The following is a 25421-nucleotide window of genomic DNA, read 5'->3' as shown; positions in this document are numbered from 1 at the left end:
TTGTGATATCTGACCACTTTAATACAAAACAGGGGTGGAGATTATCACATTTTATTCAGATGACCAACACAGGAGTCGCATAATCTAAGACATGTTGCAAGACGATACAAAACTGCTTACTGTAGGCCGTTCACTAGTACGCTTTAACAAGTGGCTTAAACCTCTTGAATCTTGTCATGTATTTTTGAGTTTATTCTTGCTACCTCTAGATTTTTTATTTGCCACATTTATTTTATTTATTTTTTGTTGTTTGTAAGCTTTGGAGGGACAGTTAGTACTGTCTGGGTAGGAAGAGTCTCCATTGACCTGATTATCACTATATTTTTCCCTAAAAAGTCTGAAAGTAACAATGGGAGATTCTGTTAAAGTTTGGAGAGAGAATTTGTAGTGTTGGGGAGAGCTGCAGTGTCAGGGTTTTTTTTAAAAGTCTTCATTAACTCCTTTACAACTCCGATTTCTAAAAAGTCTTCATTAACTCCTTCACAACTTTGACTTCTCTCCTTAAAATTAATAAAATTGTCTGAAGGTCACAAGGATTGACCACAAAATACATCACTGGATTCAAGGGGTTAACAACAAGAAGGTAAATGCAAAATATATATATATATATATACCTTTTTCCTCAAACTCAGCTGAGGTAGACAGATTTACTTCTTCCGAGCAACCTAGCTTATAATGAGGATAGGGAACCCTACTCTCGTCAATTAAGGAGACCCCATAGCACCTATTCCTGGCATGTTAATTCTGTCTCGTATTATCGTAAGAAAAAGTTGTCCAATAATATCTCCCTCTGACCGTAAATATTTCCCATTTTTCTCCAAACATCAGAGTATCCTTCCATCTCATTCATGTTGCATGCTTCTTATAACTATCCCATAAAAATATTTCACATAATGCCTTCAATCACCTTAGCCATCTGGGAAGTATAGACAAGCTTTTGATTGTGTCATCACACTAACCTCCTCACATGACGATTATCATTTTCAGTCTCAGTCCCACCAAATGATTTTACCCAACTCAAGAACTGAAAGGTTTGATTAAGGCTATAATTAACCCCTCCAGGATGCAAAGCTGAAAAACTGAAATACATCATCATATATAAGCAATCAATACAGTTGTACTGTATATTGTTGCCTGTTCTGCATACAGAGCCAGTACCAAGTAGCATACAAGGAAATAAAGGTACAATTGGTGTTCTTTCCTCCCTAGGTTCATTTAAATGTGAACCTAGTGTACTACAGGACACTGGCCACTTTAACTAGGCATTCCCAGAGACAGTATTTGGGGATTTTATTGAAGGACTGTCTGTGTCACAAGTGAAGTGCATGATGTGTGTTGTCGTAAGGGGGACTGCATTGTAGTGATTGCATGGGGGGGTTTAAGTGACATACTGAGTTGGTTCTAAAGATGCAACATAAATAAACTGCTTCGGAAGAGGTGTTGGAAAGTCTCCGGAGCTGACGAGACAAGGGGCCATAATTCTAAATACAGTACGTCAGGCTGTTACAGTGGTAAATATGACGTAGATATACGTAAGTGTGTAGAGGTATCAGGCCTAACGTTTAACCCATTGAGCCCAGGGGTATCTTTTCACTTTATCCTTGCCATCTTCTACTTTATTCAGCTTATGGATAGACTTTTTGAAATGGAAGGGTTAGATAATAGCCTTAATAAACCCTTTCATACAAGAACCCTTTCCTGTGCTGAATAAAATCATCTGGAAGTAGCAAGAATAAACTAAAAAAATAAATGGATGTCACCCAGAGTCATGGAGTTCAAGTTATCCTTAGGTTTCACCATCCATTGTGCTAAAATCAGGACATTAAGTACAGGGTGATAAGAAACTTTCCCAACTTCTTTACAATGTTATATTCTCAGGCTTGCAAATGTTCAAGGCCAGAATTCACTAACTTACAACCAACTCCCTATTGTAACTCAGTCGTTTTGTGGAAGGACAAGGAGAGAGTAGAGTCTCCCCTTGCCTGTCGATCTGCTGCAAAAACATGCTTAGTTGTGAAAAAAAGTATCAATTTTTACAGTGAAAGAAGAGTGCAATACTGGTCTTGCAAATAAATCTGAGTTTCATGAGGGAGCTGACTGCATGTTTGATATCTCACCCCACTAGAACTTCTACTCAGATGTTTGTAAATATTCAAAGGTGATCAGGTACAGGTCATTCTAACTTAGCTTAGCAGCCAGGCAATTGTCAATGATAAAACCATTTTAAAACCTATCTTAAAAATAAATAAAAACCAGACAAGCCAAAATCTGAAAACAAATGCAGAACAAGAGATGATAAACTTTGAATCTGCAACAAATTAAAGTAAGTCCTCATTATAAATCAGGGATGTTAAAACAATAAATTTTATCCCTACATGTGGTACTGTACACTGGAGGGATGAGCAAATCAGCTTTATAGGTAGCAATGAAACTTTAAGCTTGTTCATACATTAAGGATAAAATAAGTGTTAGGTAAAAAAGAAGACATCATGAGAACTGCCTGTATAGCATTTGTTCCTGGCAGTGTAGCATCAAAGATACTTTCCATACAAACTTTAATAATTACTGTACACGATTCATTGTGTACTTTATGGCAAAATGGGAACATCAAAAAAAGCAACTTTATAATGAGAACTGCCTGTATCATATCTTCCTTGTTTAAAGATAATGCTTATTTCCATTTAGTTAGAAATACAAGTGATTGCCGATTACTGGCATAAACGAGAATCTCACAAAAAACTTGGGTTCTAAGAAGAGTGTGTAAATATTGCTACCCACTGAAGTCTCTTAAAAGTGTTGTCAGTTGTGATTCATTACTGGACATGAACAAGTTATAAAAGTAGTGACTGAGCTCTTTACATCACAGTTTGTACCTACAACTGAAATAGGGATCTGGTCTGTAAATCTGACAATGAAATATTCTGGGTGAATGTCAGTCGTATGCTTTGGCTGATAATGAAATGTTTCAGTGCTCTGCGTAACAGAACTAAAATATTCTTAACCCCTTGACAACAATGACATTATTTTACCTTTAGCTTGTTAACTCCAGTCAATTACGTATATTTTTTTGGTGACTTCACTGAACTAAAGGGATTCAATATACCCCATGTTACCCAATCAATACGACATTTCTTTTCCACGTTTATGATGATGACTCTGGAGGTAGTAAGAAACAGTAAATCAATAAATCACCATTGTGAAAAGGTTAAGATAGGTACATCTGCTATACCGCTAGTCATGCATAAAAACCCAATCCATTAGTTAAAAATATTTAGCAACTCACAACCAAAACAAGACTCCCTCATTCAGAACCTATATTGCAAAGGTGAGTACACCTTTATAGTGGTGGGTAACTAAGATCCAGGTCAAGTATAACAAAATAGCAATCTGAAAGAACTTCCCAACATTAATGATATGTAAAAATATCTTCCATTTATTACTTTCTGAAGGGCGTCATGCTAAAAATAAGTTCCAAAAAAGCGTTATTGTCATCTCATAACCATCACAGGTTTGTTGAATTAACTCCTTCAGCTGGAGAACACATTTTAATATATTATGCTTGCTGTCTCCAGATTATTATACTTGGATTGGGGTAAACTTGGAAATGGAGAGGTTGAATAAACTCTCTCTTCAGTACTGTGGAGCTCTACCCAAATGAATACAAGAACCTGGTAACATCAAGAATAAACAACAAAATGTCATTGGACTAAAGGGGTTATGTAGCTCCAAATAATACTGTACAATCAAGATGGCCGTAAAAGAGTTGCATTAAATTTCAAGCTGCTATTCCCACAAGGCTGCAGCAGGACACGGACCAGGGAGAAAAGGCCAACCTCCTGGACTTTCTCACCCTTTCCCTCTTCAGCCTTCCACTTTAGAGTCAGGGTTACCTTTTTGTTAACCTTATTCTGTATGAAATTCACAAGGGGTAGTTTTTCTAAGTAGATTCTCTTAACAACACCAAGTCTGAGTACCAAGACATCAAATGCTCTATCTAGGACCATCATGACCATTGCATCCTCCTCCATACTCCTGGCAAGTCTCACAAACAGGCCGAGGTAGAGTTCTGTGCTTACTTCTTGAACAAGTTTAGCTGCCTGTTTCCTGACGTTGCAATGCTCACACTGCCGTTCTACTGCGTGCTTATCTAGGGATGGCGGCAAGAATCTATCGGAATTAACCGCTGCAGCTAATAACCGATGCACCATTACATCAGCATAACGACGGATTGGTGAGGTAAAATGAGTGTACAGTGGGACATTAAGTGCATAATGTGCAAACTGAGTCTCGTCAACCAGCACCCCAGTGCAGAAGTACCTGGCAAACTGCATGGGCCGACTGCATATGTTAGTGATAACTGCTAGCCGTCCCTCGGAATACTTATCATTCTGCATATACTTTGTGATACTTTTGTGTAACTCTCCAGCACTGGATATGTTTAATTCAACACCCACAGCTGCTAGAGTGGTTGCAGCAGCTTCAAATGGGTTCTCCAGGGGTGGGGGATGGCGTCTGAGTACAGCTAATTCGGGGAAAGACTTGTATATTTTGTGAGCTACTGTCATGTTAGCCAGAAGCATAAATTCCTCTATGAGTTTGTTACTGTCCTTGTACTCATAAACATACACCCCACTAGGCAACTGTGTCTCATGGTCCAGATTGAATGCAACTTTAACCTGGTCTAGACGCAGTGCCCCATCTTTAAATCTCTTCTTGCGGAGGTTGACAGCAATGGCATGAAGGTCCCTGACTACTCTACTGACCTTGGCTTGAGTGTGGGGTGGAGAGATCTCAGGCAGTTCCCCAGGATCCCAGTGGTCTCTGTCTGGCTGTTCAATCATACTCTGGGCATGCTCATAGGCCAGTTTGGTGCAGGAACGAATGATGGATCGCCCCATCCACTCCCCGACCACCTCTCCATTTGGTTTTAGCTCCCACACTACTGAGAATGCCAGGCGATCTTCTCCGGGATTGAGGGAACATAGATGCTCACACAAAACTCTTGGCAACATTGGAATTACTCTGTCCGTGAGGTATACACTTGTGGCTCGTGCTGCTGCTACTTTGTCCAAAATAGTGCCCTCGTCAATGAAGTAGCTGACGTCAGCTATGTGTACACCAACCCTGCGGTTGCCTGAAGGAAGTCGCACACAGGACACTGCATCATCAAGGTCACGTGCGCTGCTTGGATCAATTGTGAAGATGCACTCACCTCGCAGATCCGTGCGTGCTGTGACTTCCTATAAACAATAACAAAAATTAATATTAAAACGGGCAGAAACACCAAAAACTGAGTATAGGATTCAGTGTATTTCAAGCTTTTGCCCACCAGCATTCTTCAGGAAAAAACTCTACTGGACAATGCCTCCTTAAATATTCCCAAGCTTGCGCGACCTAACCACATCATACAGACCTACACTATCCATATCACCTTGTTGTCTGCTCATTTGAAGGTATTCAATGTTCTTGCAGACAAAAGAGTCCATTATTTTGGTTGATGTTACATACTTCTGCCATACAAGCGGACTCAAAACCCCGTATGTCTCATACTACCGTGTTCATATTTCTTCCTTTTAGATTCTTTCAAGCTGGCATTATGGCCTGTGTCAAACCTTTGCATGACAAATGCATATTAAAACAGCGAACTGATTCCCACGAGCCTGCTGTGCTGTTGATGTCATATTTTGGTAGCCAATTGTTTGCTGTTTGTGGCTTCTCCATGCCCAGCAAATCTTGCTGGCCAGCAAGATTTGCTGGGCATGGAGGAGCCACAACAAACAATTGGCTACCAAAATATGACATCAACAGCACAGCAGGCTCATGGGAATCAATACGCTGCTTAATATGGACACTGTACTGTACATAGTAATAGAGTATATGTAGTAACAACTAGTGATAGGTGTGGGTGCTCACCATCCACTCATTCAATGTAGTGCTGCTCTCCGTTAACTACTCTTTCCTCTCTTCCTTCCTTCTTTTCTTCCATCCTCTTCTGTCTTTCTTTTCCTTCATTCTTTCCTCTTCTTTCATCCTATGGGTGTCTCTGCACTTGAGTGACAAATCAAATGGTTTTCTGTATACCAGCAAACCATTTACTATGCTGGGTGGTAACCATATAAACAAACCATGGTGCCTGGTGGTTTAGTGGGTAATTAAGGCGCTCCAATCGGATTGAGCCAGTGCAGGTTTACATGCTAGGGGTGGTTGAGGTTTATTGCTCACGTAATGCCACTCAGGGATGAGTGAGGCTGGTCACTCTCATCTTAAAAGTCTGGACCAACCTGCCTAGACCTGGGCTCCTATGCTCCTCATGGGGTGATGAAGGATTGGATGATGGATGGATAATAATAATAATAATAATTTTAGGCCAACTAAATGTGATCAGACAAGAATAATAATGAAGACAAGACAATTTTAGGCTTAAGTTAAAATGAAAGGAGTAATAGTAATAATAATGACGACAATTCTTGGCCATGTTAAAAAAAAAAGTAATAATAGTAATAATACTAATACTAATACTACTACTGATAATAATAATAATAACAAGTGTGAGGGGCCCACACTTGGTCCTGCAGAGGGCTCTTGCCTTTATGTGCTGTTCTAGTGTAACGTTGTCACTTGGATTTTTTGCAGCTAACCAACTGATCGTGTTATTTGCAGCTTCAGGAATGGAACCCAAGTTTTCCGAACGCAAATCCAAAATACTTTAGTTGTACCTGTGGGCAAAAAATTCTAAGGAGATCCTATGCCAGGCAGCAGGAGCGGCATTTTTTGGGTCAAAATGTGATCAACATTAAATATAGTAAAAGTTTTTCAATTGTGATGGGACCAAGTTTTTTCACGTCAGCGAATTTTGTGCGATTTCTGTGCCTATTTTGGTGCGATTTGGATGTGTAGTTTTGGCTGCCCAAAATACACACACACAGACACTGTAACAGTATATTAGGTAATAATAAATGAGTGAGGCTGGTCACTCTCATCTTAAATGTCTGGTCCAACTTGCCTAGCCCCGGGCTCCTACGCTTCTCATGGGGCAAAGTAGGATTCAATGATGGATGGAAATGGATAATAATAATAATAATGATGATCATCATCATGCGGACCTCCTTTCCCACCCTAGGGAATGGTGAAGAGTAGCAATGTCCAGACAGCCCAAGTTTGCCCAATCCAATGGGCCATGTTTCCATTCACTCATCATTCAAGCCCCCGTAATCCTGGCTCTATCTGATACATCAAAAACATTCACCACATTCTGTAGCTTCAGATAAATGTATCCAACAGAGTCAAAGATGATGATGATGACAATAATAATGAAAATTTTAGGCAAAGTTAAACTGATGAGAACAACAGTAATCCATCAATCCATCCAACATCTAATCCTGTCTTGCCCCATGAGGAGCGTAGGAACCCAGGCTAGGCAAGTGGTCCTGACATTATGATGAGTGACCAGCCTCACTCATCCCTGAGTGGCATTACGTGAGCAATAAACCCCAACCACCCCTTGGATATAAACCTGCACCGGCTCAATCCGATTGGAGCACCTTAATTACCCACTAAACCACCAGGCGCCTTAATTTAGTTACATGGTTACCACCCAGTATAGTAGATGGTTTCCTGGTGTACAGGAAACCATTTGGCTTGTCAATCCGTGTATAGTCACCATAGACAGAAGGAAGGAAATACAGAAGAGGTAGGAATAAAGGAGAGGTAAGGGCGGGCGTCAGAGAACAGCACTATTGTACATCGAGTGAGTGCCCCCACTTACCACTAGGATAATTTCATTCATTCACTGCCAGATGCCATGTATCCCAAACGGGGTGGCCAATGGCTTAGAGTTAATTGTTTTACAGGGAGGGGCACTAATCCTCCACCAACCCCACTTGACACGTAGGGTAATAGTAATAAATAAAACTAATAAGGACTCACATGGGGTGGGATGGACCAGGGCAGAGATGGAAGGCAGGCCAGGGCATCATCGGGAAACACTGAGTATTCGACACCCTGCTCCAGCAACACTGCCTCGGTCTCTGCCTCCACCTCCCCTGCACCACCCACATCACGCACCAACTCACTGCAATGGTGGAGGGAAGGGTTAGGAAACGTTATCACCATCACTATAACCACAAACATCATCATCATCACCACCACCATTATCACCCCCCCCCCAACTGGAATTGTGGATGGAGTAAGGTAGAATCCAGAGAGAGAGACAAAATAACAGTAATTATACTCCGTTTTTTTTATCGAGGCGAAGATGCACTTGCCAGATTGGTGATTATTGGCTGAATGCAACATTACTTCATAATCTAGCATTATTAACTGACAACAAATATCTGAGGGGGAAATTTGAGTTAGTAAATATTTTATGGACATATTGCATTCAGCCAATCATCATCAACCTGTCATGTGCATCTTCGCCTCAGTAAAAAAAACGGAGTATAGTAGAGAGTTAGGCAGAGTAAGTGCTTGTTCCAAAATATCCCAGCTTTTCATTTTTAAATGCAAGTGGTGCTGTTAGCTGCTGAAAATGGCTACTCAGCACTGTAGGCTGCAATGGAACTTAATAAGGCAGTTTTTATACAACTTACTGTGACCATAATGGCAAAAAAATAAATAAATATTCCATCCATCCATCATCCAATCCTATATTGCCCCATAAGTAGTGTAGGAGCCCAGGGCTAGGTAAGTTGGTCCTGACATTTAAGATGAGAGTGACCAGCCTCACTCATCTCTGAGTGGCATTACATGAGCAATAAACCCCAACCACCCCTTGGATATAAACCCGCACAGGCTCAATCCGATTGGAGTGCCTTAATTACCCATTAAACCACCAGGCACCATGATTTGGTTATATGGTTACCACCCAGCGTAGTAAATGGTTTCCTGACATACAGGAAACCATATTTGGCTTGTCACTCACTGTAGAGTCACCCATAGAAAGAAGGAAGAGGAAAGAACAAAGGAAAGGAAGACAGAAGAGGGAGTGAAAAGTTACCCACAGGCAGAAGGAAGTGGAAAGAAAGAAGAAAAGAAATACAGAGGAGGAAGGAAGAGAGGAAAGTGCAGTAACCCAACGCAGCACCACATTGGGTGAGTGGATGGTGAGTGCCCCCACCTACCACTAAAAAAAATAATAAAAATAAAAACTAAGACTTACTGTAGTGCAAAATCCACCAACCTGAAGGCAAATCCAGACAATAAACAAAGATGAATGACAAAAATAAAAACAAAATAAACACCAAGACTTCCTGTACTGCAAAATGTACTTACCCAATAACCGAAAAAATAAAAATAAATACACAGAAGCAAAATTAATAACAAGGCTTACTGTACTGCAAAATCTGCCAACTCAAAGGCAAATGTAATCAATGAATAAATAGATAACTCAAATTGAAGCTGAATAACCCCCCCCCAAAAAAATATATATATATATATATATATATATAATAATAATAATAATAATAATAATGGCAACTGCAAACTTTACCTGCCAGAAAGCAAATCTAGTCAATAAATATATAAATGTAAAAAAACAAAAAAAAACAAAGCCAAATAAACAAAAATAAGGCAATGACCACCTACCCAAAAGCAAATATAGTCAATAAATATATAAAGAAATAAGGGAAAAAAAAATGAATAAAAAAACTCCATCTTAGTGGTAGGTGGTGGTGACCAACATCCACTCACTTGATGTAGTGCTGCCTACTTCTTCCTTAGCGTTTATCATTCTTTTTCTGTGCCTGTCCTCCTCTCTTCCTATTTCTCCCATCTTTCTTCTCACTTCTTATTGCTTTTCTTTCCTTTACAGCTGGCTTTACATTGAGTGACAAGCCAAATGGTTTCCTGTAAGCCAAGAAACCATTTACAATGCTGGGTGGTAACCATATAACCAACCCATACGTGCTCCCTACGTGTCAACAAGTGGGTTGGTGGAGGGTTAATGTCCCTCCCCGTAAAACAAATAACTCAAAGTCAAATGGCCATCCCTTAGGAGATTCTGGCATCTGGCAATAGATAGAAACTCCACCTACCCAAACGCAAATATCAACATCATCATCATCATCATCATCCGGACCTCCTTCCCCACCCCACAGCAGGGTGAGGAGTAGCAATATCCAGACAACCCAAATTTGCCCAATCCAATAGGCCACGCTTCCATTCACTCACCATTCAAGCCCCCGGAATCCTGGCCCTATCTGATATGCCAAAAACATTCACCACGTACTGTAGCTTCACATAAACGTATCTGATGAAGTCAAATTTCATCCATAAAATAAATAACGTCACTAACTGCAAACTGCACCTACCCAAAGGCAAATCTAGGTTCCTTCCACTGCACAATCCTACAAAGAAAGATTCGGCTGGTGTAGTCCAGGTGGCGCTGGAAGAAGTCCTGTGGGCACCGCATCATGGGCACCTTCATCCTCGGCAAACGGTGATCGGTTGGTGCAAACAGGGCATAGTGTGGGTTTTTGTCCTGCACGGAAAGATGGTTCGGTAAGTGAATGTAGAATGGAGGGAAAAAGAGACTGACTAGGAGCATATGAGTGAAGGAAAGATCAGTGAAACATCATAGTAGGCGAATCTGGAGTGGAGGGAGAACGGAGAGACTGACTGGGAGTGTATGACTGAGGGAAAGACTGCAGAGAAACATCATGACAAGTGAATGTGGAGAGGTTGAGGAACTAAGAGACTGACTAAGAGAGGATGAGTGAAGGAAAGGTCAGTGAAACATCATGGTAGGTGAATGTGGAGAGGAGGGAGAATGGAGAGACTGACAAGGAGAGTATGACTGAAGGAAAGACTGCAGAGAAACATCATGATGTGAATGTAGAGAGGATGGGGAACTGAGAGACTGACTAGGAGAGTATAAGTGAAGGAGAGCCTGCAGAGAAACATCATTGTAAGTGAATGTGGAGAGGAGGGAGAACTGAGAGACTGACAAGGAGAGTATGAGTAAAGGAAAGGCTGCAGAGAAATATCATGGAAAGCTAAGTGAATGCAGAGAGGCTAGGGAACTAAGAGACTGACTAGGAGAGGATGAATGAGTGAGGGACTAACATATTTGTCCTGTAGGGAAAGACCGCAAGTTAAGTGAATGTGGAGAGGAGGGAGAACTGAAACTGACAGGGAGAGTATGAGTGACAGATTTTCATACAACAGAGAAATATATGGTAAAGTTATGTCAAGAGAATGGAGAACTGAGAGACTGACTAGGAGAGTATGAGTGAGGGAGGGAGTGTTTGGTCCTGCATGGAAAGATCGTACAGTGAGTGAGTGTGGGGAGGATGGGGAACTGAGAGACTGACTGGGAGTGTATACATGAGAGAGGGAGGTTTTTGTCCTGTACACATCATATGGCAGCTACATGACTTGCTATCTGTATGGTGCGTCGCTACGTGGATATTTGAGAGATATGATATACTCCTTTTACCCTAACTTTTCTCAATACAAAGTTGGCCGAAATGTTTAAGGTTTCAGCAAAGCCACACACACACACACACACACACACAAACTAACACTGTACATTTAATTCACCTACATTTGGTCTTTTTTAGTTTATTTATGCAAACTCCACATAACTTTATTCAATTCAGGAAAGACCTTTTATAGTGTATGGAAAAGGTTGACACCACCTCCCCTCATTCAAAATCTCTACCGTAAGTCAAATAATGGAATTTGAAAGTTGCAAGAATAAAAAACAATATAAATACACATTAACTGACCAGTGGAGTTAAAAAAAGAACTGTACTGTAATAATAAATACCTCAAATAACTAGTACTTGTTAACACTGAAGGAGTTTAATAATATAATAATAATAATAATACCGTAATAACAACAATGCACTATACCTGGAATAGCTTCAGAGTTCCAGCGGCCATTCTTGTGTGTCGCTTCTCAAATATATACACAACTCTGGCCGTGCGCTGGACAAATTTCTCCCAATTACTGAGCCGCATGACCTGGGCCACAGATGGTTCGCTGCGTTCTGCCACTTTCTGGTTTGTCTGCTGGGTTCTGCTGGCATCTGAACTTGAATTGAAGGTTTGTATAAAGCTGGAACTTGAATTTCGACTTTGTGTGATGTTTGAAGTTTGGTTGGGTGTTTGTACAAAGCTTGAGTTGGGGGTCTGCATGACACTGGATCTTGAGCTTGAAGTGTTTAGGGACCTTGAATACGAAGTACTGGTTTGGTGGGATCTTGAACATGGGGTACTGGTCATGGCTGCATCCGGATCTGGAAAGTTTACCGGGGATAACGAACAACTAGGGGTGTCGACAGATCCCAAACTGGCGTTGTTAATATTCTCAGTAACTCCAGCATCTGGTGTTTCAGTTTTGGATTGTTTCAGTTTACCGTGTTCCTTCAGCTCCATTGGCACTGTTTCTTTACTGTCCCTTTCTTTGGTATTCTTGTATTCTTTCACATTTTTCTTACTTGGACTCTTTTCTTCAGCCTTGGCTTTATTTGTTTTTCTCTTATTTTCTGGATTTTCAGTCTTACTTGTACTGGCATATGTCTTACTGAAACATTTTGCTTGTGACGATCTGGACAGTGACTCAACAATCTGTTCTGAGACAGCCTTTTTCTTTTTCTTTCTAGTACACTGGCTACTTGTTGAAGCTAAGTTAGTCTGAGGTGAATCATCTTTGTTTTCTACCACACACTTTATATTCTCCATCTTCGTACAGATTTCAGCAACATTGCAATCAGTCCCTGGTAGATTATCAGACTGTGCAATGCTGACTGTCTCATTCTGGAAGTGTAAAGTCTTCTCATCACCCTGTTCAGTTCCCGCCCTTACTGCTAAATTACTAGTCACCTGTGAGTGTGAAGCGGTATCAGTGGGTTCATGTTTGACTCTGCTATGTACATCATTGGCACTCACAATACTATCACCCCTGGCATCATCACACACTCTTGGAGGGGTAACAGGTTCATTTTTTGCTTGGGAAGGAAGGTTGGAATGCAGGGAGTCAATTTCCATCAATGTGGATGCTTGTGTTCCTTCTTTTTGATCAGTCTTTGCCTCCTGTCTCCTCTGCTGCTCATTCTGCTGCCTCTGATGTGCCTTCCACTGGGCCTCAGCAAAGCTCTGGTCTTCTCTCAGCTGTTCGAAGTCTAGGATCTCACTACAGACACTCTCGTCGTCAGTGGAGTCATGCTCACTTAGTTCATCAGGAGGCACAACAACCCCTGGCCGACCTCCTTCGTGATCGGAGTTTGAATCGCTGGCACTAGGCAAATCTAGTGGTGGTGGAGGAAGGATTTCTATTGTGTCTGATGGTCTAGGCTGGACGTCTTCTGCTGTGTCTGATGGTTTAGGCTGGAGGAGTTGTATGGAGTCTGGTGCTCTAGGTGGGTCATTTATAGCTGGGGATTTGAAGGGGGGATCTGACTGGGGGGGAGCACTAGTATCACCCAAAATAACTCCCTGCTTATTTTTCCTCCTCCTCCCGCGTCCTCCTCGCCTGGTCTTCCTTTTCTTCCCTGATCCTTTTCCCTCCTCCTGTACATCCTCATCTTCCACCACCACATCGCTATCACACTGCTCAAGCCTGGCATCATTTCCTGCCTCTACATGCTCCTTTCTGACACGTACTTTGGGTTCTGATGACTTAGGCTGATCTGCTCTCTTCTGTCCGCTCCAATGCCGCTGTCTGCCTCTCGTGTCCGGCCTGCCCTTCACTTCCCGTAATCTGTGCTTGTGTGGTGTGTTAGTGTTGCTAGGCGTGGGGTTACATGAAGCGCTGATGGCGAATGAAGCGGTTAGGTTGGACTCCAAGGGTCTATATACATTTTCCTTCTCCTCTTGATGGCTGTCAAGGTAGTTGTCTAATAAATCATACAGCACCTGCAAAAAATAGCAGAACATTAGTTTTGAAACAGAAACTAACGATACTTCTTTAAAATATATAGTGCCTATCAACTCAACCCCCTGGAAAGTGCTTGGGTGAAGGTAGTAAAATATAAACAATGCATAACAAGCTGTTTGTATTTGTACATTACATTCACATAAAATGCAAGAGCATAGCTTCTTTTCTCTCTCTAAAATGTGGCATGATGGCCGTCCTCCTCATCACTGGTCAGTGCTTCTCTTATCTAATATGGCAGACTGGCAGGTTTTTTCTCAATGTGCCAGGGGCCAGTACCATAATTGTTCCATATGTAACACCAGTTTATACAGGAATAAATTTTGAAAACTGACACTTATTGCTTTGATGGATAAACAAATAAACAGCAGTGATCCCTTGGTTACTGCACATAACTGGTACCAAACACGGTGAGTGATAATGGAACAGCACAATAACCAAAGTACAGAACCTATGAGATTTATCGTACTTGGTACCAGGCATCACAAGTGAAAGTCCAAATTTTCCTTTTTACAACAATTTAAACCCACTAAATACACGCATACCATTATACACACAGGCATGGTTAGGTTAACAGAAAATGATGAAAAGGGCACAGTAAGGAAGAAACATGTACCACAGACACCTGTGACAGGCTAGAGGTCAAGGGTTCTGAGGCTAGGGGGTGGAGAGTGACTGGTCTACACCACCTGGGATTAACTCCTTGAGTGCAGCCTCATCTTTGATTCCCTCAAAGCCATCAGACACCACAGACACTGCATCATCATTTTTGGCAGAAACCAGCACAATTGTGCAATAACAATGTTCTTTAGCCTCTCTCTCTCTCTCTCTCTCTCTCTCTCTCTCACACACACACACACACACACTATAATGGCATGAATGCAGATTTTCACCTCACAGTGATGACAAAAGCTGCTATAACCAACAGGTCCCTACATTACCTCCCAGGTAAGGTTACTTGCCCCTTATAGTGATAAAATGAAGAAAATAATCCACTGGCTATAAAAAGTGAGACAAAAAAATTCCACTAGCTCTGTGTGTGTGTGTGTGTGTGTGTGTGTGTGTTTACCTTCCAGTGGTCGCTGGAGAGGAGGAGAGCAGCGACCACATCTCCGTGAAGCGCAGCGTTGCGGTCACGTACCCCGCCAATATAGATGTCCGTCCCCCCGCCCTGCACACACAACAAACATCACGTCAGGCAAACAGTTAGATTATATTACACAGACAATGACTGAAAATAAAGACAGGTATACAGTACTCTCATAGCACACTGATCTTGAATGAAACTGAGAATTATTTACACATAATTACACTGATCTTGAACGAAAAGTGGACTGCATTACCCTCTCATATTACACTGATGCTGACTGAAACTGAAGAAAGATTTCCTCCCATATTACACTGATCTGAATGAAACTGAGGATGTGTTTACTTTTACATTAAACTGACACTGAATGAAATGTGGACAAGCTTACTCTCAACGTTGACTAAAACTGAGGGCATATTTACTCTTTCAAGTAACAACAATCTTGAATGAAAGATTTATCATTTGATCAGGGATGAAAGCTGACTGGAATGAGACACTAAACATATGCAGAAGTACTCAATCAAAAGAGCTAAGTACATATTAAATTATCAACACATTTCTACCCTGGAAAAAGTGCTGTGCTTATCAATAACACTGGGTGAATGTATCAGGAAATTTACACTACCATACATCAGAATTCAAGGCGTATGCTAAGTCAAAAATTTATGGGTTTTGCAATTTTAGAGGATGAATGAAAATGATGATCAGAAAGAAATTACTCTATCATCCATGTGTTCTCATACGTTTGTGTTCAGTTCCACATTTGTTTGATTTTGCGCTTCCCAAAACATTTCGGACTGACTGAGCATACAGCTAACATTACTATATCAATGCTGGAGAACACAACTATTGTACTGAATCTCTCCCATGCAGCCAATTAAAAAGAACTTCATATTGTACATTGCTACATAATAACAACCAACAGAGCACACTAACACCATCCACTCACACAATTAAGCAGACTGCCTGTATCTGTGAAGGCACTGGGCAGCCTCCCTATTCATATCGTACATTGCTACATAAATACCAACCAACAGAGCACACTAACACCATCCACTCACACAATTAAGCAGACCTCCTGTATCTGTGAAGGTACTGGGCTGCCTCCCTATTCAGTCCCTTACCCCTGAGGCCATACTCTATTACCTTGTCCCAGGTCTTTTCGGTCTGCCTCTCACAACCCTACCCCCAAAGTTAACACCTCTCACCCTCTGTGCCCAAATATCATCCCTCATCCTCTCCACATGCCCAAACCATCTCAGTCTACCCCTCCTCATCACAATACCAGTACACTCCAGTCCCATCCTTCCTCTCGACTTTTCCATTGCAATCCTAGCCCCCACCCTCCCCCCAAGCCCCCATATACCCAAACCATCTCATTCTTTACAATTCATGTGGAAAAACAATCCTGATTCACATACACAAGCAGATCTACTGTACTGATAAAAAACCCTCTTCATCCAATTAGGTGACATTACAAACAACCTCTTTCTCAATTAAGTGGCATTACACTGCAAATGTTGAAAATAATAAGCATAAAAAAATAATAATAATCTGTTCACTGCTGTAACTACTTCACTCCAATGCTGCAGGAAAAGATTACACAAACTACAAAAGTAAAAATTAATAATATCAATAACAACAACAGTCTTTCTTTCATTCTTTCCTCGTCCTTCTGCCTACGGATGACTACACTGAGTGACAAGCCAAATGGTTTCCTGTACACAAGGAAACCATTTACTACACAGGGTGGTAACCATATAACCAAATTATGGCACCTGGTGGTTTAGTGGGTAATTAAGGCGCTCCAAAAGGATTAAGCCAGTGTAAGTTTATATCCAAGGGGTGGTTGGGGTTTATTGCTCATGTAATGCCACTCAGGGATGAGTGAGGCTGGTCACTCTTATCTTAAATGTCAGGACCAACTTGCCTAGCCCTGGGCTCCTACGTTCCTCATGGGGCAACGTAGGATTGGATGATGGATGGATGAATAATATTAAATAATAATAATAATAATTCCAGTGCTGTACATACTTTACTACAAGGCTGCAAGAAATTACTTACTATACTGCAATGCTTCTTCAGTCTGAGGATCCATTTTAATTTAGTTTTGCTATCTTAAAGACAAGTATACTCAGCTTTGGATAGACTTTGAAGGCATAAGAGAGAGACTAAGCTAACTATAATGGTTGAGAGAGAGAGAGAGAGAGAGTCCAGCAAATAATTATAAATGCACACAAAAGCTACTGAATAGGCTAGAGATAAAAAATAATAATAAATTAATAAAAAAACACACCAAGATAACAATAATAATAATAATTAAAAAAAAGCAGAACCAGTAAATCATAAAAACACAAATGGTAAGGAATAAAAACAAATATAAACACATAAATACCTCAACTCAATGGTCCTGTATCCTGTGAAAAGCATACGGCAAGAACACACACACACACACACAATCACCAAACATACACACACAAAGCATAGACACACACACAATCACCAAACATACACACACAAAGCATAGACACACACACACAATCACCAAACATATGCACACAATCACTAAACACAAACACACACAAATCACCAAACATATACACACACAAGACAAACACATCCTGTAATCTCTCTCTCTCTCCACACACACACACACACACACGTAGCTCCATGGACACAACAAGAGTAAACGTGAGTGATAACAGATGATACCGAGAATTACCGGCGCGCTGATATACGCATCCTCGTAGTTCTTTGGGTTGATCCGCAGAACACCCTGTGGAGAGACAGAGAACCAGGGTTAGCGAGAGACTGACGAGGAGAGTGTATGGGAGTGAGGTGGAGGGGGGGAGAGCGAGGGGGAGGCCAAGGATGAGATGGAGGGATGGAGTGGACAGGTACAGTATATTAGAAAAGGGGGTGAGCTGGGAGAAGGGCAGTGAAATGGTGGGGGACAGGGTGACATGGAGGCAATTTGTTTGTGGCCACCCCTTATGGGATTAAGGTGTCTGGCAACAGATAGATAGACAGAGAAATCAGAATCCAAAGAATGCAAAGAAAATGAGGAATCTTCATTTTTTTTTGTTTTTTAAGAGTCACAATACAGTATATGTACAATAAGGCTGAGGATGAGATGGAGGGATGGAGTAGAGATATATATGAGAAAGGGGGCTGTAAGTTGGAGGGAGGGCAGTGAAATGGCAGGGGACAGGGTGACATGGAGGTGATTTGTCTGTGGCCACTCCTTACGGGCTTAAAGTTTCTGGCTATAGACTGACAGATAGAAAATAAGAAACCAGAATGACTTTTTAGAGAATCCAGTGAATTTATTTACAACCTGTGGAAAGAGAAATAAGAATCAGTTTTTTTAGCATCTACAAAATGGAATGAGAAACCCTGTGTGTGTGTGTGTGTGTGTGTGTGTGTGTGTGTGTGTGTGTGTGTGTGTGTGTGTGTGTGTGTGTGTGTGTGTGTGTGTGTGTGTGTGTGTGTGTGTGTGTGTGTGTGTGTGTGTGTGTGTGTGTGTGTGTGTGTGTGTGTGTGTGTGTGTGTGTGTGTGTGTGTGTGTGTGTGTGTGTGTGTGTGTGTGTGTGTGTGTGTGTGTGTGTGTGTGTGTGTGTGTGTGTGTGTGTGTGTGTGTGTGTGTGTGTGTGTGTGTGTGTGTGTGTGTGTGTGTGTGTGTGTGTGTGTGTGTGTGTGTGTGTGTGTGTGTGTGTGTGTGTGTGTGTGTGTGTGTGTGTGTGTGTGTGTGTGTGTGTGTGTGTGTGTGTGTGTGTGTGTGTGTGTGTGTGTGTGTGTGTGTGTGTGTGTGTGTGTGTGTGTGTGTGTGTGTGTGTGTGTGTGTGTGTGTGTGTGTGTGTGTGTGTGTGTGTGTGTGTGTGTGTGTGTGTTTTATGAATCCACGATATACACTCTGTGGAAAGTGAAACCAGACTCATTTTTTTGTGCATCCACATAACAACAATACTCCTGATGGACAAACTATAATAATTATTTTTTGAGCACCACCAGAATAATATTCACCCTGTGGAAAGTGAAATATGATTAGTTTGAGAGAATCCATAAAAAATACACCCCGGGGAATGATAAATCTGAATTAGTTTGTAGAAAATCCACAGACTTTACACGCAATGAGTAAAAGGTAGTAGATGAATGGCTACTGTTTATCCTGGGAGGTACTATGATGTGAGTGAAATGTAGGCACAATCTTGGTTAGCCACACACACACACACAAGTACCGGTAGCTCCAGGGACACAACCAGCCACACAATCTGATTTGGTGATCTTTTTTGAGTGACTGAACATAGGGTCAAAGTCCAAGCTGAGACTCAGTGCTGTAACTCGGCAAGCAACAGCCAATTAATATCGGTATCTATCAGAGGGGGAACATTATCTGATAACTGGAGCTGATTCAGAATAAAATGAATAAAGGTAAATCAATGTTTCTTTATCCAGTAATTCTAAACAATGCTAAGTCTCCTAGCACTTATTTCCCCATTTTTTTCTAGGTGTGAACTAAGGCTGGGACAATGATTATTTTCCAAAATTACTGCCATATCCCACATTTTGTTCACAGTCTTAAGAGGTAAAATGATTGAACTAAAAAAAAATATTTACACCATATTAAAATACCACAGTGGTTAAAATAACACAAATAATACCTAAAGAGTACTATATCAAAGTGCTGTGGCGGACAAGCAGAAACCTGCAAATCATCAGATAAACTGATCACGTACACACACACAGCACACTGCTTGATCTCTGGCAGCCTCCCAAGTCAATCCCTTATCCCTAAGGTCAAACCCTATGATCTCGTCTCAGGTCATCTTCAGTCCATCTCTCACAACCCTACCCCCAACATTCACACTTCTCACTTTCTGCATCCAATTGTAATCTCCCATCTTTTCCACAGGCCCACATTACATAATAATAATAATAATAATAATAATAATAAAACATCAGCAGCCTCTCCTCACCTCAATCACTTCTCCTTTCTTGAGTTTCTCCTGCACTTGGAAGAGACTCATGTAGGAGTTAAAGACAGGGAGGGATTTTTTGTGTGGTGTGGGTTTGGGTGTGCCGCCGCCGCTGCCACTGCCAGGGGTGCCAGAGCGAGGGGGGGTCTGGCGCGGGGGGGTTGACCGCCGCGAAGAGGACGAAGATGTGTGGTGATCTCCGTCGCCCATCCTGGAAACAGAACTGAATCATTAGGAACACACAGGAAATATACCAGTACAAAATAAATCATCATCATCATCATCCAGGCCTCCTTTCCCACCTTAGGACAGGGTGAGGAGCAGCAACGTCCAGACAGCCCAAAACTGCCTAATCCAATGGGCCATGCTTCCACTCACTCATCATTCAAGCCCCCGGAATCCTGGTTCTGTCTGATACGCCAAAAACATTCACCACATTCTGTAGCTTCACATAAACATTTCCAATAGTCAATATAACCAATACCAGTAATAATAATAAGTAACTGATATAATAATAAAATAATAAGAATAATCTACAGTATATCTATCTATCAGCCAAACACCTCAAACCCATAAGGGGTGACCGCAAACAAATCGCCTCCATGGCACCCTCCCCCCAGCTCACACCCCCTATCTCATTTAATAATAATAATAATAATAGTAATAGTAATAGTAATCTGGTCTACGTCTTCTCAGGAGTACGATACCAACTTTTACAAAGGAATTTACCAGAGCTGGACACACATCTGCATTTTTACAATTTCTAAGAAGCGTAAATTCACTCATATACTGTCCAATACAAACTTCATCTGGCAACAACTAAACCCTGTAATTATCCATCACAACACCTCTAAATAAATATTGTAGCTTGATCATTAGGAACTACCTATCAATAAAAAGATGTACTATGTTTGTAGCTATACAGTACTTAAACACAAAACTGCCAAATGGAATGAACACTCCTTATTTTTAAACAAAACCTGAAGCTACTGGACAGAATATGTTTAGCCCTCCTAAATGGTGCTGATGGCATTAAGTAAAAAGGGATACAAGTTGACCTTAACTAGACACAGATGCTCCAAAAATTACAATACATTAGCTATGGCTTTGCATTCCCCTTTAATATTTAAAGTTTAAGCATACAGCACTTTGCCCCCAAATGTGTGGCTACCAGAGTTGAGTCAATTCGAATTCTATCAACTTCAATTCAAATCAAATTCAAAACTGAACTGAATTTATCAACACAATTCAAGGCAAATTCAAAAGAACTGATTCACACCATCAATAATTCAAATTCACTTCATGTCTTTTTCAGTTACTGTAAAACCAGTTCCATTCTTTTAGTTTTTATTCTTTCCTTTATATTACTTCTTATCATGGCTAGCTGACGTCCATGCATCCAGCCATGACAGCAAACATCTGAGAGAAACTGAAAGAATCTGGGGAAGAGGGAGGGGGAGGCCGAGGATGAGATGGAGGGATGAGGTGGAGAGGTATATGAGAGAGGGGGCTGTGAGTTGGGAGCAGGGCAGTGAAATGGCGGGGGACAGGGCGACTTGGAGGCGATTTGTTTGTGGCCACCCCAAACGGGATTGAGGCGTCTGGCAATAGATAGATAGAAGTCTTATGTATTATAACGATGAATATACACATTTATGTTATTTGGCATTTACAATATACCAGAGTGGGGGGGGGGGGAAAGGGTGCTAATACTGTATATTGTACGATGTTGTACACCTGGTGGGCATGGCATGTCAGGGACACTGTAAAAGTTGACTGGCTGGTCAGTAGACAGCCTAACTTAACCTAAGGTAAAAGAAAATTTATCTCTGCTTTACGCCTCGGATTTTCTCAGTTTCTCTATAACATACTACTCGCTGTGACAATATGGAATCAAATCCTCTAAAACCTTTCCTTTGCTGAGCTATGTACCCAAATCATGAATGCCTGAAAAATATGAACTGGACTGACTGCAAAAATAACACACATCTATCTATCTATCTATCTACTGCCAGACGCCATAAACCCGTAAGGGGTGGCCATTTGACTTTGAGTTAGTTGTTTTACGAGGAGGGACACTAACCCTCCACCAACCCACTTGTTGACACGTAGGGAGCACGTATGGTTTGGTTATATGGTTACCACCCAGTGTTGTAAATGGTTTCTTGGCTTACAGGAAACCATTAGGCTAGTCACTCAATGTAAAGCCACCTGTAAAGTAAAGAAAAGCAATAAGAAGTGACAGGAAAGATGGGAGAAATAGGAAGAGAGGAGGGCAGGCACAGAAAAAGAATGATACAGGCTACGGAAGAAGCAAGCAGCACTACATCAAGTGAGTTTGCTCTTGGTAATAAAACACACACCGCATGTGCTAACAAAATGAACAAACACATGCATAATTCACTAGCCATGAATGCAAACATCCTACCAAAACTTCAGAGGAAAAAAAATAAATATCTAACGATGTAAACGTCATCAATTTCCAACTGAAGTTTTGAATATTTTAAGAGCTAGATAATGATGCAGAGAAAAATGTGTATCTGATATATGCTGACAACTACAATCATACCCAAATTATTATCACTACAAAATGATGATTGTCAAAATACCTGTAATAACTAATAATGCACAGACTACTGGAAACACAAGTATCAATATGGTACAGTGAGAGAATGGAGAATGAAAGACTGACTTGACTAGGAAGGTGTATGTAGGTGAGGTGGAGGGAGGGGTAGACTGAGGATGAGGTGGAGGGATGGAGTTGAGAGGTATATGAGGGAGGGGGGGGGGTGAGATGGGGGGAAGGCAGTCAAATGGTGGGTGACAGAGCGACTTGGAGGCGTATTGTCTGCAGCCACCCTTTGCGGGATTAGGGCGTCGGGCTATAGATAGATAGATAGACAATTAAATAATAATAAAAAATAATAATGATGCAAAGGCTACTGGAAAAGCAAATATGAGTACAGTACAATTAAATAATAATATTCGGTAATAATAATAATAATGCAAGGGCTACTAGTACAATTAAATAATAAAATAATAATAACAGCAATGCAAAGACTACTAGAAACACATAATACAGCATCAGTGCAGTATATTATTTGAAAATATTAGTACTTATAAGATTCCACCACAGCCACAGTCACTACCACTGCTTAATTCTCCCTTTCTTCTGTATGAAATAAATATATGACAATGTATACCCCAAAATTATACTGGCATCCTGTACCGGTAATTCCTTTGTGTAAAATTCCAGAGTATGATGCAAGGCAGATTAGGATTCCGGTAAACAATTAAATTTTCGCTAATTATCAAGTAAAATATCCCATGGCTATCCAATAATTCATCACATTTAACCTAACACCCAAGATTAACATTAACAAGGCAAAAATAATCCCGGCTTGGTCGACGATACGGGGTAGCTTGGAAAAAAAAATCTGCATGGTGAAAGTCCACATATTTACGACAAAATACACGTCATCCACTGCTCTTAACGTATTCTGAAACTTCTATGGTACTTTAGGAGAAAATTGAAAGATAAAATAAAAGGATAAAGGCTGTAAACATACCTGAAAACATGACAAATACAACAATCCCTTCACGGAGCACTTGTGTAATCGATGACTGACTCCGCAAGTTTCTGGCAACTGTTCTGTTTACGATACACCCATTATGTATTTTCAAAAGGGGTTTGTTGTACTTAATAATCTCAGAATTGCCTTTTAATTTTGTGTATTCTTAAAACGTGGCTAATTTTGTATATACTCTTACGAAAACGCATTACGAAAACTGGTCCCCCAGCGAAGACTAGACATCGTATCAAAGAAAACCGCGGCGTTCAGCAGTGACTTCCCTAAATTTAACAAACCTTATTTTGGATTCGAATTCAAATATTACTTTTGGCACAATAATTCATCTGAGAATTGTTCAGTGGCCTATAGCAGATTATGAACCATGTACCTGATCCTTCTTGACTATAAAAAAAAAAAATAATAATTAGTACTATTAATGCGTCTGGATGCACCTAGAATAAATATTAAGCCTGAAACAACGAGAAAGGGGAATATATATATATATATATATATATATATATATATATATATATATATATATATATATATATATATATATATATATATATATATATATTCTTACTAGCCTGACGCTGCTTCTGGAGAGGGTAAAGGAAATGAGGTGGGTGGTGAGTGAACACGCTATATAAGGCTACACACGTCAACTCGAGTGATATGATAGTAATTTTTTTTCTTTTTTAGGGTGACGCCACTCGATTGCAATGATGAAGCAAGCGTTACTCACCCTTCACTACGAGTACTTATTTTTGGTCAGTATATTTTCACCTGAGGAACTGTGACATTCTAACTTACGAGGCAGGAATGAGTCTCCTTGGTTACTAGTCAAATCAACGATCAATATAACTACGCATGGCCATCAACCGAGCTGAAAGGGGTTAGTGCTCTTTGTTAGGTTAGAGTGTGTGTGTGTGAGAGAGAGAGAGAGAGAGAGAGAGAGAGAGAGAGAGAGAGAGAGAATGAAGGCAATATTAACCCCTCCAGTTCGAAAAAATCCTCTAATGATAGCAAACCGTCCCTCCTTCACGCCCTCCCTCCTTCCTTCCTCCTCTTTCGCCCTGTTCCTTCCAATTTCTCTACTTTCCTTCCTCTCTCTCTCTCTCTCTCTCTCTCTTCACACCACACTTCTCACAGACCTAACGCTGCTTCTAGTAAGCGAACAAATGAGTGAAAAAAAATCGGTAATTGACCACGAAATAAAATGTTCAAAATAACAGCTGAACCCGCCCGCCGATAAGAACGATAAGAACTGAAAATGAATATTTTTATCGGGGATTTGGTTACACAGGCTGGTATAGTGGTGGAGAGGGTGGCCTTCACGTGGTGGCACTGATATAACTGGTCGGTGGAGCTGACTGGTTATACAAACCCCTCAACTCCCTCCCTATCCCCCGAAAGGACCATGGTGGACTGCAGGAGAGGGTAACTTCAGCCTGCAGTCCACTGGGTTCACGTTTACATGAACCTGGGGCTGCTACTACTACTACTACTACTACTACTACTGCTGCTTCTGCTGCTGCTACTACTACTACTACTACTGCTACTGTCACTACTACTGCTACTACTACTGCTGCTACTACTACTACTACTATAACAATAACAATAATAATAATAATAATAATAATCAATAAAGCCCATTTATAATTCCTGGTGTCCTCATCACCTTATCATCATTTATCAGTCTTCCCTCAGCAACAACTACGTCATCATTATCACTACCACCACCACCATCACCACCACCACCATCATCATCATCATCACCACCACTACCATCATCATCTTTCCCCCCCCATCACCACCACCCTCATCATCATCATCATCATCATCACCATCATCCATACCTCTTCCCACCACCACCACCACCACACAAACCTCCTGCCTCCCCCCCCCCA

General features: G+C 41.0%; 1 protein-coding gene across 2 annotated transcripts in view; it reads right to left on the bottom strand.

Annotated features, from left to right (window-relative positions):
* LOC145390667 (uncharacterized) overlaps nt 1-25421 on the bottom strand; it is a 27110-nt gene continuing 1689 nt past the window's right edge. The window contains exons 1-8 of one of the 2 annotated variants that reach the window (XM_080265466.1): nt 23509-23558; nt 19940-20150; nt 17686-17739; nt 14946-15047; nt 11854-13857; nt 10308-10477; nt 7927-8071; nt 1-5240 (exon numbers count right to left, since the gene is read on the bottom strand). In XM_080265466.1, the coding sequence (XP_080121592.1) occupies nt 3744-5240; nt 7927-8071; nt 10308-10477; nt 11854-13857; nt 14946-15047; nt 17686-17739; nt 19940-20149 (4182 nt within the window). In that variant the 5' untranslated portion in view covers nt 20150; nt 23509-23558 and the 3' untranslated portion in view covers nt 1-3743. Of the gene's footprint in view, nt 5241-7926; nt 8072-10307; nt 10478-11853; nt 13858-14945; nt 15048-17685; nt 17740-19939; nt 20151-23508; nt 23559-25421 lie in introns of those variants that run through there. The other variant, XM_080265459.1, reaches the window with a different exon arrangement.

This window comes from Coenobita brevimanus, chromosome 2, assembly GCF_032717465.1.
Source record: "Coenobita brevimanus isolate Jiangsu-jjx chromosome 2, ASM3271746v2, whole genome shotgun sequence".
Taxonomy (NCBI): Eukaryota; Metazoa; Arthropoda; class Malacostraca; order Decapoda; family Coenobitidae; genus Coenobita; species Coenobita brevimanus.
Note: the sequence above shows the minus strand (reverse complement) of the source record. Positions and strands in the feature narration are given on the sequence as shown.